The 15,156-nt window shown below is 40.4% G+C and overlaps 1 protein-coding gene across 1 annotated transcript; it reads right to left on the bottom strand.

Annotated features, from left to right (window-relative positions):
• Positions 1-6,047: 6,047 nt before the first annotated feature.
• zgc:63972 (protein CutA homolog) lies at positions 6,048-11,568 on the bottom strand. Its single transcript, XM_041059244.1, has 7 exons — positions 11,531-11,568; positions 11,235-11,352; positions 10,557-10,705; positions 9,508-9,567; positions 8,170-8,215; positions 8,020-8,069; positions 6,048-7,401 (listed from the first exon to the last, which is right to left on the bottom strand). Exons 2-7 carry the CDS (start codon positions 11,337-11,339, stop codon positions 7,299-7,301), a joined length of 513 nt encoding a protein of 170 aa, XP_040915178.1. The 5' UTR covers positions 11,340-11,352; positions 11,531-11,568; the 3' UTR covers positions 6,048-7,298.
• Between the last annotated feature and the right edge of the window lie 3,588 nt (positions 11,569-15,156).

Genomic DNA, 15,156 nt, shown 5'->3' with positions numbered 1-15,156 from the left:
TGATTTTCACTTATGCAGCAAATGAGGAAGCTACTTTAAAAGCTGAGAAGATAAAGTGTCTCTGAATGAGGATCCCAATATTCAAGACACTTCAGCTGTTCACAATCATTCAGAGTTTAAATTGTGTCAAAATTTAAATTTTCCCTACAACAAGTCTCATTATTTGCTGCTCCCCTGCTCTTGTACATCTCAGAAAGGCTTACACTGAGAAGTGTAAAGAAAGTTCTTATCAAAATTCTCACCAGTATGGCAAAACCTAGCATCCAGTTACTGTAAATCAAAGCAAACTTGAGGCAACAATGAATGAACCCCCAGGTTAACATTTCACTGGCACTAATCAAATTGATTACATAACTAATGAAAGATGAGTGTGCAGTGCCTAGTTCCCAGCCCAGTACCCAGCAGGACTGTCTTCATCACCAAGGACAACTATAACCTCCACAGGCCAAGCACAGCACATGTAACCAGACTCTTCTAGTGTTTCACAAACCAAACTGCTTGCTTCGATCTTTTTTTTTTTTTCATTTGTGAGCCCAATTTCTATTGCAATTAATTATGCTGTCTCTGTAAGAGGACACTCAAAACAATACTTTACTGATTAGGACAATCAACTATAAAATACCAGACACAGTGTAAGTTAAAGGAAAGCAAGAAGATTCCATCTAAAGTAGCACAAGCCTTGTCATTGTATCTAGGTCAGAAGAAAGCAATAGTCTCTGGTCCATATGTACTTTCGCAGCTGTGCTTTGGATGTGAAGCAGTCATAGTAGCAGAAGCTACTCCACCTTAATGCACTCCTTCCTGCACTGCCATATGGGAAAAAGGTACACCTCCTGTTTTTCTACAATAACAATCATCATGGTTATCACCTCTTATAGTACAACACGTGTACTTATGGTCATACATAAGAAGAAAAACACACGAACAGAAAATAGATGCATGCATACAGAGAGAGAGAGAAATAATGGGAGAGAGAAACCAGAGAAACAAGAGAAAAACATAACAGTGACAAAGAGGGAAACAAGATGGATAATGATGCAGGAAAAGGGAGGGATGACAGAGATACACATCTTATTTTGATTTACCTGACAGGGAATCAGAAGACATGCTTTCTTGCTGCTGCATCTTGAATGCTGGCTCCAATGTAAGACTGTGTGATTGTGTGTGTGAGTGTGTGTGTGTGTCCACAAGCTACAGAGAGTGAGCGAGCCAGCATGCCACACTGTGTGTTTTGATGACGGAGTCCACGTAGCAGCTCGGGGAGGGAGCGAGCGGAGTGAGGGAGTGAGCAGCAGAGCCAGGAGGAAGGTATGGGAGAAGGAATGAGCTTCTTTATTACCTCACCATGTGTCTCCAATCTCATTCTCAATTTCTCTCATTCTCATTTTCTGTGAGTGTGACTGTGTATGCATTACGCAAAGCACATGTGCTGCAGATGAGGATTTATGAGGTACACAGAGGCAGGGAGATGGGAGGAGCATGAGGAGGGAGGGATTCATAGAGGCTGAAGAAGAGGAGGTGCTGAGGAGAGGAAGAAAGCAATCACCTTCAGTGTAGGCTTACTCACTCAGGCACTGAGCCATTACTCTTGCACCCCCCTCCCTCCTCCTAACCTTGCAATGCAGAACACTAAGCCAATTCAGAGCTTACATGTACCACAACATCTGTTTGGCTGTGTGTGAGTGATCTTAACTTTAGTGAATTATCTGCATAAGTGGCAAAATGCCACCATGTTTGCATAAGAACAGGCAAGAAATCCACATGCTCACTGTTAAAGCTTTCATAGCTCACTATGATAGGAAACAATTACAAAACCTCTTTCTTGTTTTCCTTGATGCAATCGGTGTTCATTGGTGCACACCAGCACTGAAGCAGTCTATATTAGATGAGAGAGATTTTTATTAATGTCATTCTTAACTGCTTGTAAAATGAATGAGAGTCTTCTCTGTCAGTTCATTTAAAACCCCACAGCCATTAGATGACACTGGGTCTGGTATGCGCATTCACTTTGCAGTTTATAATTCAAGGAATGAACTGTGTTTCCAGAACACTGTAATTATTCATGCTTGGGTACCGTTTTAAAGGAGCACCTTTTCCCTGGATTTCACAAAAGGCTCCTAATTGCCCTCTGAAACACTAGTATGACAGTTCTCGGACTCAGTAATTAACTGTGTAAATTAAATTAGTGATTAATTTGCTCAGTTAGCTTGGCATCACTTCAAAATCCAAATGTCCATTTTCAGAGCTTTCCACCTTGAAAAGGTCACACCACTGGTCACCCTTGTCCTCTGCTGTCTGCTCTCAAGTTTTTCCACACGTCACAGTTTCTCACACCCCGTGTTTTCTCTGCTCATTAGGCTTAACGATTACATACGTAGAATATGTGTTAGCTTTCTACCATGTGGCATGTAGAGGGGACGGCAGAAGCTTTAGCCAGTGACTGCACAGCTGTTAAATATAAAAGCTCATTCTCTACCTATTTAAAAATTCCATCTTGCACTACTGTGAAGGAATATAATTTAAATACACTTAGTTTTTCTTTAAAGAAAAACTTTAAGGAAAAAGGAAAGATATAATTTGATTCTAAAATATGCATTCAAATTAAAAAAAAGTGGGTTTTCTGCCCTTGGAAGCAAATCTGGGGTGCAGTATAATCATGTTGCACCTCCCCAGGGAAGAGCAGTTTTCAGGAGTAGCTGGTCGGGACTCTCCTCCCAGCCTATCAGTAAACTGTCGCTAATACATTCCTCCTACTTGCAATGTATTCACCTTGCTCCGGCCCCTTCTCCAGACCGAGCCACTATGCACCAGGACTGCACTCTGAGCTGTGGTCACTAAAATTGTAAAAACTAGCCCGTGTGTAAAGTAACTCATCTTGACAGTATAACTCACCATTATAGCACATATTCAGTTAGAAATCAAATCACTTATCTACCCATTCTCACCAGATCAGGTGACTACAGGTGTACAGTGACCTACAGTACATTGCCACAAAAGAACTCTAAAATGAAGAAACACAAGACATAAATGGCAGCTGCTGTAACTAATGGCACATGAGACATTCAATTGAATTATTTGAATTTGAATTTATTTTCAGAGGAAGTAAAATCTTCTATCTGTCATGTTATTAATTTGCAAACCTCATCATACATTAAGGATACCCTTAAGGGCCAAACAGTCTGGTACAAGCCTTTGCTGGATCCAGGCATTTCTACCAAACACAAGTGGAGTTAATGCACTTTATATGAGGTAATGTGTAAATGCCGTGAATGTCATTACATGTAATTTCACACACTGTCATCTTTACATTGCTTATGCCCTTTGGGGGGGTGACATAAACGGATTTAACCTTATTAAAATAATCTAGCTAAAAGAACAACCACGCTTGACTGATGTACCTTGATTTTCTTGTATTTCATCAGCTTCCTATTAAAATCTGTCAGGGGTTGCACGCCATGTTGTTCACAAGGTTTAGGATCCTTCAACGTCTGCAGGTGAAAAAAAAGGGAAAACTGAAATAAAAATCAATATCAATGACTTTTCAGACACGATTGCAAAATAGACTGTTAAAATCAAAATAATAAAAGCAACAGCATGTCTGTAAAGCTTCAGCAAGACTTGTTAATGAGCGCCTCACAAGCTGAGTTTATCTTGTTGACAAGAGCAGACACAAAAGTCTTTTGAAATGCTTTGACTCCTTGCTGCACCTTTGACAGCTTTGAGTTGTCACAGTTGTTGTTGTTGTTGTTGACCTATTTCAGTACTCCTGTTTTTATTCACTCATTCTCCCATGAAGACAGACCACTGTACAGCTCATGATACAAACCTGGGTTGGAGCATTGTTGGACAACACTACAGGACTACTGCTGTAAAAGCACTGCAATGTAAACCAGAAAAAGCCAGATGACATGGTCTGCAATTGGATTCCAATGCTGCTATACCACTGTCCAAAAACTAAACATGAAATAGCAGTTTGTAAAACAAACATATGTTAGTAAGACATTAATAAAAAGTCGCGGGTTTCTCACCTTCTTATGAAGTGTAACGAACGTTCAGCCAAGAAGACGAGCGACCTGCGCATGCCCTCTAAATCAAAATTAGAGTTTCCCGCTATTTCTACGCTTCATCCAATCACAACCTGACACGCTCACCTTTGGCCAATCACTCGTAAGTGGGCAAAATTTTAAATTCGCGCCGCCCCCCATCCCCCCACCAAACCCTCCCATCCGGAGTCTCCTTCTAAGATGACGTCCCAACCTCGGGCTCTATTCACGGCCACCAGCGTCTAAACCACCGGAGGGCGTTTCCTTCACGTCGGAAGCATCTAATCCATAGTATCGCTACCTCCTGCCGCGGTCAAAGCGCCTAACTCCTTTGCACCTGTTCACAATAAATTTTCTTCAAATCTTCTCATGTTCTTTCGTTCTTCTTGAAAGTCTCTCTCGGTTGAAATAAGCGTTCAGCAAAAACTTTGTGAGTCACCTGCAATTGGAAATAATCAGGGGTTCAGCAGTAGTAAGAGTTAATAACTGGTTGAAAACGGACGGAATGCCTGCGACTCACGTCTAAACGTTAAGTGGTCTGTGGTCAGTATAACATGCATAGGGTATAACAAGTATAGAGTCATAGGACAACATGAGATACAGTACAACCCTAAAACAGTACATCTTGCAGTGTGAGTGCACATGGATGAAACTTTGTCTGGAGTTGTGCACAGTATTCATTTCTACAGTGTAAAATGGAAAACATGTTAATGAACCTCACTGCTGCTGTCATGATGTACACATTCCTATGAGCTATGGACTACAGTGTTATTTATGAATTGTAGTCCCATTCACAGCAAATATATACCAAAGAAAAAAAACTGACTCATCATTCTTGCCTCACTAGATCAGACAGGGGTATGTAGCGTGTGTGTTATTATCCTCAGTTTATTGAATTGCTCAGCAGGAGCATGTTTTCTGTGTCTGTTTCTTACAGCTTGTTCTTAATTATCCTGTTCCTACCACTGCAACCCATTGAGAATTTAATGAAAACACAGGAAGAAGAAGAGCCTGCCATATGTCTCTGTGTTCACACAACTTGCATAGTATTCATGTGGAAACATACAGTATGTTATTTCTTCAGTCACCACAACGAATTAGACTTTGACTGAATTTACTGTATAGAAGAAAAGGCTGGAAAAAGGCTGCGCAGACACCTGTGAGATTAAAAAAAAAGCCCCTGCAGCCTATAAGACTTATATTTGGAGGGGGAAATCAGGGGATTGTGTTTTGTTTTAGTATCTAAGCACAAAAATGACCATTAATGTGATTCACGTTTTTCATGTGTTTTGAAACACCACCATCTAGTGAACATTTGATCAAATTGCACCAGGATACAGTTTCAATTTTTGCAAAATGACCTCCAGTATTTATTTCAAATGCTGACACTTGTGTGTAGTCAACCGTAAATGCTCATACAAGTGTCTGTATGTTCGTCTGTACACAGTAATGTGCATACACATCAATTTTGGCACAGGTGTATGAATGGATACATATGCAGTGAAGTAACACCCACCCAAATAGAAACACACACAAACACCAAATGGCCTGATCTCTGGAGCTGAGGTGGAGGATTATTTTGGTTCCACCAACACCAACACCGGACTAAACCATGTCTGCAGTTTCTTTGTTAGGGCCTCATGCCGGAAGCTCTTTCTGCAGACTGAGGCTTAGAGCGTATTTTTGTTTAATGAGGTAAGCATGCATGGCTGACAAGTTCTCTATGACCACCAAAATGACACAGTATACCTAGCAGATTTGTTGTCTTTAGCAATACTGAAGCCCTATTTGAAAATGAACAGAACATTTAGAGGCACATCAAAATAATCATGTTGGAAAACCTAAGTGCTACATCTGTGGTCATGCACCATATGTCCAATTCATATTTGTAAAAGCAAACTCGAATTGAATTGTTCTCAAAATGCACAAGTGTGATTGAGACCTAATTGTTTTCTTTTTTATTATTCAATTTGGCTTTTATTTGGCAAGACTACTCCTGGGGAGAGGAAGAATGTGTTATCCAAGGGAGACATGCTCTGATCAGCAGCAGTTCTTTTATATGCAAACCAAGAAACGAAAACATTTTTTAATGAGTCATTAGGAATGCACATGAGAGACAAAGGAGCTGAGGAGAAACAGTGTCTTAAAATGGTTAAGATGTACAATAATGCCAAGTACTGTCTGTCATATCTGTTCATTTATCCTCAGTTATTTGAGGTCATACATGATGCTAGTAAATGTTTTATTAGTACAAGCTGAGCTAACCAAGCAGCAGAGTAGGACTGAAATTCAGCAGTACCTTTTTGTTTTACTAGTTTACTTGCATCCCCCACATCAATAAAGAAAATGTTAATATCATACATGTGCACGTGTTTGTGTTGCCCTCATAAAGCCTGACACATCAATCAAGTATTGAACGGTAGGTATATGCAGATTGCTCTGACGTCCTGTTCTTCTGAGTGTTGCTGATCAGGCTTCTTTTTGTTAGAACTCAGCGTTTTGAAAACAGCTTAAAAACTCTTGTGACTTTCAAATTCATAACGCTATCCATAGTTTTTGTTAGCATAAGGTAAAATTTAAAAGTTTTTGTGAGGCAAAAGCCTCACAACGGAAGTTAAGTCACAACTTACTTTCTGGCTACGAAGTGTAAGAGGAGGAGAAGTAAGTGAAACGTTCTTCAGAAACTTACAGTTATTGCTGTCATCATGTGATTGTCACAAATGAACAATGCTAATAATTAATATTTTTATATTACTGCCATTAGAAGATAGTGTTACCTGTATAAAAAAATGCATCAATATTTAAGCAGTAATGCATAAAGTGCGTGATGCACCACTTTTAAAAGATAGTTTGTGGTCAGTGTAATTCATGTTGCATCAGTTTTGCCAGTGAGAATGAACTGTACTACAGTACTACATGTACTGCAGCACCTCTTGTTGATTATATGCTTCACTTGTCCCATCATACAATTTTCACTGACAGCTGGCAGCCAATCAGAAACAATTATTTTCTGTGGCTGTGGTATAAAGCTCTTTAAAGGACTGAAATCAAATCTCCACAGTACATTGTGGAATTTACAGTGAAAAGGTCAGAGCAAAAAAAAAGAATGTAAATGTCATGTATTGAACTTTTGTTCAACAGAGTACTTCCTGAAGCCTTCGATCCAAAGCTTTCAAACAACAGCATGTACACATGGCTGGGTTTCCTCATGCAGCTGCAATCCATGCTGAGACTGGCTTTGATTTTAATGATGTATCAGTCATCTGGAATGGCTTCATCCATCCACTTCATGTACGGCAGACTGCCGTCCTCCACTGTCAAGCTGAGGACCTCTGGGTTTGCATAGGGGTGGATAGACCTTGAAAGGACCAACACAATCACAAACATGTCAGATAAAACAAACAACTGGTTTGTTACAGATTAACACTTCATCATATCAGTTCTTTTCAGCCTAAGCCTTTTTTCCTTGTTTTTTCTATTATGGCATTTAATTTCTACACTTTATAGTATAATAACTAACTTAACACATAGCTTTTCACCTCTGTCTTGTTCAGAGTGAAGCTTCCCACCAAAAAGAAGAAAAGCACGCTCTACTTGTTGAATCCGAAGTGCCTTGACACATCTCACAACACAACCTTGAACATAATAGTGGGGACACTGAAAAGAGAGTTGTCTTCATCCAACGTTATCATAATCCACTGCCTAAAATCTGAATATATTGTAGAAGAAGACATGCTGTATGGCTATAGATCAGCAGGTTTAATGATCTAATGCTGAATTCTCAAATGGCAGAAAAAAATATTATGGATTAGTTTCTAATGGTAGTTCTCATGTAATATATGTAAGATCTTGCATCTGACATTACAAATTGTGGATGTATAAATATTGACATAGAACATATTACATCTACCAACCAAGTCATTTTTAAGTAAGTGTGTGCTGAAATAACTATATATTACATAAATCAGAACCTCACCTCACATAATCTATGACTTGCTGGATCCTGGAGGTCTTTGTTTTCACCAGCTGTAACAACAATGACATCTCATCTCACAGTTCTGCCTCCTATTTCAACATGCCTGTTGAGCACATGTTGATCCCAAAAGGACTTTCTCGGTAGGCTTACCATCAGAATTTCACTTGCATCCTGGATTTCGCCCTTCCAGTAGTACCTAAAGAACCAGAGAAGACACAACATTACAACTTTTCCATGTACTACACAAGTACATGAAGAACTTTAAATTACTGAGGACTAAAAGAACCAGTGTGTGCACATGGTGCAGAGCCTTTAAATTTTGTAAAAAATCTTTCAAGAAAAACTGTATTTTCCGAAAGAACACAACAATCAAACCTTGCCCAACCATTTATTATGGCCACTGTTATTTACAGTGATATTGTCAAACTGTTCCTGACAGGCTTTTATGGTGTCAAGTGCAAAACTGCCTCTTTCCTTTAAACGTGGTGGGTTTTTTTGTGAATTGTAAGACAACACACCGCGAACTGAGAACACATATTTAAACATGTTCCATGACAAATGTCAAATGTTTAGATGTAATTCTACACAAGCATGGATATTACTGAATCTTAATAACCCCCATCACCAACCCAACTAATCCAACCACATTATCTATTTTATTTTAACAGGTTTCATGCTGCCTTTTCTATTCAGGTACCATCTGTCCTCTACAGTTTAAGTTTTTCTTTGCTTGTCCCATTTGTGGTTATGCATTAACAGGGACGCTATTCATGCATGTAAACACGTGACAGCTTAGAAGGCTAACTGCCATTCAGTTTCTAGTGATGGGAAAACTGATAAAAGCATTCAGATGGAGCCCATTCACCTTGTGGTTTCCTCGGTAACCAGCTATGCCTACACTCAATCTACACTCAATTCCTTATTTGAAAGTAAAACTTGAAATATCACATTGACATAAATATAATGTCCTTGAGTGGTCCAGCCAGAGCCCTGACTTGAACCCAATCCAACATCTCTGGAGATACAGGAAAAATGGCTGTCCACTGGCAGTCCCCATCCAACCTGATAGAGCTTGAGAGGATCTGCAGAGAAGAATGGCGGAAAATCCCCAAATCCAGGTGTGCAAAGCTTGTGGCGTCACACCCAAGAAGACACCAGGCTGTAATCGCTGCCAAAGGTGCTTCAACTAAGTACTGAGTAAAGGGGCTGAACACTTATGTCAATGCAATATTTCAGTTTTCCCTTTTTAATACATCTGCATAAATCTCTAAAATTCTGTTTTTGTTTTGTTGTTATGGGGTATTTAGCAGAATGATGCAACATAACAAAACGTGAAAATAGTGAAGGTCTGAGGACTTTTTGTACTCAATGTGTTTATGCATGCAAGCGTCTGTGTATGTGAAAGAAACTAAAACAAAGTCTAGTCTTTGTGGCTGTGCATCAGCTGGATAGAAAGCTGTGTGCAGATAGGGGTCAAATATGATTTACATCGTGGAGGTCCTGGAGAGAATGTTAATACTGGCTGCAAGCCGCCTCTCCATGATCGCTCTGGAAAAGGAGACGGCATGGTAGGGAGCGTGGATGGAAACAGAGGGGGCAGACATGGAAAGAGAAGAAAGAAAAATTAAACACTTACAAGCACCAGCTGTCTATCAATTACAGCATGAAACTGTTCTACTACTTCAATGCAGTAAATTCTGAAAAAGACAGTAAACTTTGCTTTCTGCTGCAGCTCAACTGATTTTATAGTTTATCACCTACTCGACCATGCCCCTTCCTCAAACCAGGGGCTGTGGAGGAGGTGATTTACATATACCATGCCTGCTCTGTGGCTACTTTCTGTCTTAACATGGCAAATGGACAGATCTCATTTACATGCAGCTAAAATGCCAACAAAAGAGCTGAGAGTGCAAACACACTCCTGTTGTGGGTTTGACAACATCATATCTCCTCTTTATAAAGAAAAGTCACTTATGCCTTACTGAATTTGAATTGTTTAAGACCAAAGCAAAAGGATTTAATTAGCATCCAGAATAAAGTAAAAGTTCAGAACTTTGGGAAATACATTATTCATTTTCTTGCTGAGAGTTTGATTAGAAGATTAATACCATTAATTTCTGTGTGGTAAATCTGAAGCTAGAGCCAGAAACTGGTTATCTGGAAGCAGGGGGAAACAATTATCTTGACTCCAGCTACAATCAACAATTTATCAGTCTAACACTTTGCTTGTTGTACAGAAGATATAAGATGACCTTTAGAGGTGGTTTTTAACCCTTTCGTCAGAGCCAGATTAGCTGTTTCCCTGTTTCCAGAACTTTGTGCTAAGCTAACAGGCTGCTGGCTGTAGCTCCATATTAATTATACTGACACAAGTGTGGCATTGATCGCCTTATCTAACCCTCCCTGAAAATGTCAAACTGCTCTTTTGAGGTGTTTGAACTGAATCGTAAAATGAAACCAAGTGTTTCTCGTGTTTTATCTTTTAAAGACTGAGATATGTGGCCTGACATGATTGTGGTGTCCACTCACTGCTGTACCTGCCAATGTCCTTGGCTGCCTGTTCGTTGGGACTGTTGAGGAGAAGGACAGAGTGATGGCCTGGTACGTAGCTCCCTGTGAAGGCTGAATGAAGCTGGACGCCAATGGACCACAACCCAGGATACATGGACACGGACAGGACCAAGAGCTGGATGGGATGGGGTGTGGCATGGGCGCAATTAAGGGACGAGAACATCTCTAAGTACAGACATGACCCAACAGACTTTAAGAGAATGTTTGTGTCATCCCAGGGTATGGTCTGTATGTGTAATAAATTATTTGGACATATGGTTGTTTGCGTCTGGATGAGGGGAAGTTATAACTCAATTTAATTATCCCCTACCCTCTGAAAGGATTGCCATGTTTGGATTGGATTGGATTCAGTATTTATCCTCTTATTATTTGGCGCTGTCTGTCACAGATAAATGAGTATGGGCCTTGGCTTGGACGCAGTGAAAAATTTCTAATCTGTCCTACTTCTCTGCACGGTGCAGCATCGCAGTCAGACATAGATACACGAAAATCCTAAACAAATAACGTTAGAAAACAATTAGAGTTAATAACAGTTTAGCGTGTCCGTATTCAGAGCCTCCTTCTTATGGCTTACTAAAAACTTTTCTCAAAGTTTCCACAGAAAGAAATGATCATGACTGTGAAATAATCACAGCCGCCCTTACCACACAAGACATGAGCAACACCGACCGAAACACAGAGTGGAAGACAGCGTCTTTAAGCCATCGCTGGAACAGCCACTCCATCCTGTTAGTGGCAACAAATACCATTCCTAGAGTCCGGCTGTTGAAGATAAAAAAAGAAAGAGAGAGAGAGAGAGGGACAAACTGTGCTGAACTTCATTCATAGAACCGCTGAGTCTTTCTCCCGGGAAAACTGGTGTGCTGTCATTTTTATAACCATTTCAGCCCCGGTTTAACAGCTGCTTTGCGAGAGAAAAAACACTCTGGAAACTCATTACCTTTAGAGAAGAGGTGCATTGTGTTGACAGGTGTTGTAAGTCGGACGGTCAAAGACAGCGATAAATCTCCGAGCCGTTCAATTGGTTGCTTCAACTTCCTGACACTCCAGCGACCAATCAAATTGCCCGTTCACCCCTGATACCCCGCCTCTTGACCGGGGTCATAATCGGCTTTGGTGTTTTAACCATAACCAATGGAGTGTATGTAAAATGTAAATAAATAAACACAACTTTTTTTTTTTTTTTTTTACAGCCTCACAGCGTGTTTGTGGCGTCAATACAAAGCAATGATACTCTGGTTATATAAGTATTTTCTTCAGTGGAGGAACAGGAAGTACACTACAGTGGGGTGATAAATGGTAAAGCTATATTTAGCCTTTATTTAATCTCCTATATTGTGCTGAAGCTACTGGCCTGTATTCAGTGGTGGAATGCACCATATTTGAGGAAGGCCTACCCATGCTTTATGCCATTGTCCACTGTCCATTTTATGCCACTTTATACTTCTACACCACTACATTACAAAGGGAGATATTTTACTTTTTCAATCCACTAGTGAGTGATCAACATTCACTGAGCCTCATATGGATTCAACACACAACTCCAAACCTTCCACGCAGTCCTCCTACACCACGAGCTATTTGATCAGAGACACTTGAGCTTCATTTCTTAACGTCCTTAACTCTTTCATCTGGTTGTTGGACTTCAAAATTCACTAAGGATCAAATCTACAAACTCAAAACTTCCAAGCACTCCTCTAACACCCAGAGCTAGTTGTAAAAAAGACATTTGACCCTTTCAGTGCATTAACGAGGTTTTGGACTTCAAAATTCAGTGCAGCACCCGAGAATCCAAGGCTTCAAAACACAAGATAGAACATCATGAGCTATTTAACCAGATACACTTGAGCTTCATTTCTTGGAGTATATGGCTTTTTCCTTTGGACACTGGACTTGAAATATTTGTGAGCATCACAATGATGGAACCACTGAGCCAGAAGAACATTTTAGACCTTTTGGTGTCGGTCCTTTGCAAGTCAGACATTAAAATACAACAGGTGGCGATCAAACCCACAACCTCAGAATTTCAAATGGGATCTTGGGGACACCCGAACCTGTTTCACAACTCAAAAATCATACTTTAAGGAATGTACTGTAAATGTGTCATTGATTGCCCATATAATATAACATGAAATATGTACTTTTTTATGATTAGTGATAGGTTTCTGTTATGGAGAAAGAAAAGTGAAAACGAAAACACAATGTAAAGGGTCCACAAGGATTGATGTGGAAAAAACAGAACAATCAACAGTCTTCACAAACTCTCACTACAGCTGCTAAACTGTTATAAGCCACTACAGTCAGCTGTGAACTTTAAAGACTTAAAGCTAACATGGTAAAATTTCAAAGACACCATTTAGAGGACACATGCTGCAAAGTGATATAACTGCTGTCTGTTACTGGAAGAGGAAGTATTAGCTTTGAATGGCATGAAATAATTAATATTTCAGCTCCTGGAAAAGACAGGACAGACAAATGTGTTTGTTTTCACACCGAAAGCACAGATTATTCTGTAACAAGATGAAAACGTGCAGATAAAAGACTCTGCATTCTCCGGCTTTAGTGACAAAGGCCAGTCTCTCTGACTTGTGGATCCTCTTGTAGGCATTAGGACAATGACATGCAAACACACAGATGTATGGGTGTGGGAGCACACATCACTGCACACAGTGAGTAAAAGCAAACTGTCCTTTCAGATAAGCTACACAAAAAAGCCCAGGACTCTGCAAGGCTGCATGAAAATGAGGATACAGACAAACAGGAATCTTAAAGAAATATGAATAATTCAGAGATGGATTGTTTATGCAAGAAAATACAAACTGATAAAGTGTACTTGGCATTTTATTGGCATATGTGAAACAGAAGTATGGTGTAAAAGCAGACTTGGGACAACAGGTTAGTAAAGAAACATTATTTCAATATTGCAGCTAAATTTGTTTATTGGTCGTAAGATGCGTGGAGCTTTGATGGGTGTGTGCTGATGGAAGTCAGTTCATTGAAAAAGAAAAGTCAGTTCACTGAAGCTCTGGTGTGGTTTTGCGCAAGATGGCCACACGGGGGAGCTGTGGATCTATGCATTTTTCCTATCTTCATCCCCTCCTTCCATTGTGAATAAATAAAATGTAGAGTGTTCATTTAGCATGTATAAAACTCTCCTAGACTGAAATGAAATGTAAATTCTCCAGCATAGCAAGCTGCATGACTCATCCAATTCCCTTTTTTTTTTCTTGACCTCTTCCCTGCCAGCCTTGTGTACTTCCATTTGCCTGTCCCCACCCTCCTCCTTCATTGGACACGGCACTGATCGGAGAGCAAACAGCAGGGGGAGACACAGAAGTCACAAGCCTCAGAACAAACCAATTTATTTCCCGAGCTCACATTTGAGAGCCCATCAGAGAACTCCAATAGAGCCACTTAAGCCACTGTTCCCTAACATGAAAGAAGGCAACCAAAATAGAGAGATAGGAAGAAAGGCGAGGAGCCAGAGGAGAGGCGTTTGATCTGCTTGTTCTGGGGCATCACTCAGAGGGGTTCACTTCCCCTAAGGAGCACTAAGGCCTGTTTGTCCCTTAGAAGATTAATGTGAAAAATAGGCTAATTTTTATTTCTGTCTAGCCTTCTTGTGTGTTTGTTTATAATGAGGCCACAAGGTCCACAATAAAAGCGAGGAGGACAAAATGTGAGATGAAAAGAGGGAAGGTACTAAGGAGTTTGACAAGAGGTGCCTTGCCTAATTTTCCATTAAACTGCAATTCTCTCTCTGTGGGATCAATGAAGTTTCCTCATTGAAATAAAATGAATTCTAGCTGGGACAATTAGACAGATGAATAGAGAGCAGGAGACAAAGAGTGTGTGAGCATGGAAACAGCGGTTGCACAAGATGAAAACTCTGAACATCCAGGCTCTCTGCTGACTTCTGTGGTCTCGCTCTCTGTGTGGCAGCGCCATTACTGCATTGAATGGTAGGTACAGGATGTAGGGAGAGAAGCTGTGGACACTAGTGGACACACAGAGGTCAGATAAGTCCTAATGAAGGGACTTTCCAGGCTGCGATTATCTCTAAAGGTAGAGACTGGTCCTCCCAAAGAGGTTAATTAAAAAAGTCATGGGGGCCGAGCAGGGAAGTGTCTCCATCACCGCTGTGAACCCCTGTGACCCTTCCATCCTCTCGGACAGACATAGCTATCCATCACAGCTGATTCCTGGGCTGTCTGGCTCCTGCTGGTGCCGCTGAAATCCCTGAGTGACTGAAAACAGAGAAGTCTATGTAGCAGGGCCACAACTCTGACAAGCAATGAGAAAAAAATACACCACCACCACCAAGACATCCCCCGCCGAAGTCCCTCAGGTAATGAAACCTCTCCCCTCTCAAGGATCACACAAACACCATATCTTGTCATCTTTCTTCCATTCTCTTCCTTGATGTTGTTCTTTTTTTACCCCCTACGTCACAACTACTGGAGCACACAAGGCCATTTATCAGAAAACTGAACTCACTGTCATGTTGTTTATTTCTTGTCTGCTCCCCAGAAAAGATTGCAAAAAGAGAGTATTTATGTTTGTTTA

Source organism: Toxotes jaculatrix, chromosome 16, assembly GCF_017976425.1.
Source record: "Toxotes jaculatrix isolate fToxJac2 chromosome 16, fToxJac2.pri, whole genome shotgun sequence".
Classification (NCBI taxonomy): Eukaryota; Metazoa; Chordata; class Actinopteri; family Toxotidae; genus Toxotes; species Toxotes jaculatrix.
Note: the sequence above shows the minus strand (reverse complement) of the source record. Positions and strands in the feature narration are given on the sequence as shown.

What these genes read in the sequence shown, in the direction of transcription:
- zgc:63972 (XM_041059244.1), bottom strand. Translation starts at nt 11,339, where the DNA reads ATGGTATTTGTTGCCACTAACAGGATGGAGTGGCTGTTCCAGCGATGG. An exon ending in TGTTGCTCATGTCTTGTGTG is followed by an intron (nt 10,706 to 11,234) that starts GTAAGGGCGGCT and finishes CATCCCATCCAG; the next exon opens with CTCTTGGTCCTGTCCGTGTC. An exon ending in ATGCAAGTGAAATTCTGATG is followed by an intron (nt 8,070 to 8,169) that starts GTAAGCCTACCG and finishes TTGTTGTTACAG; the next exon opens with CTGGTGAAAACAAAGACCTC.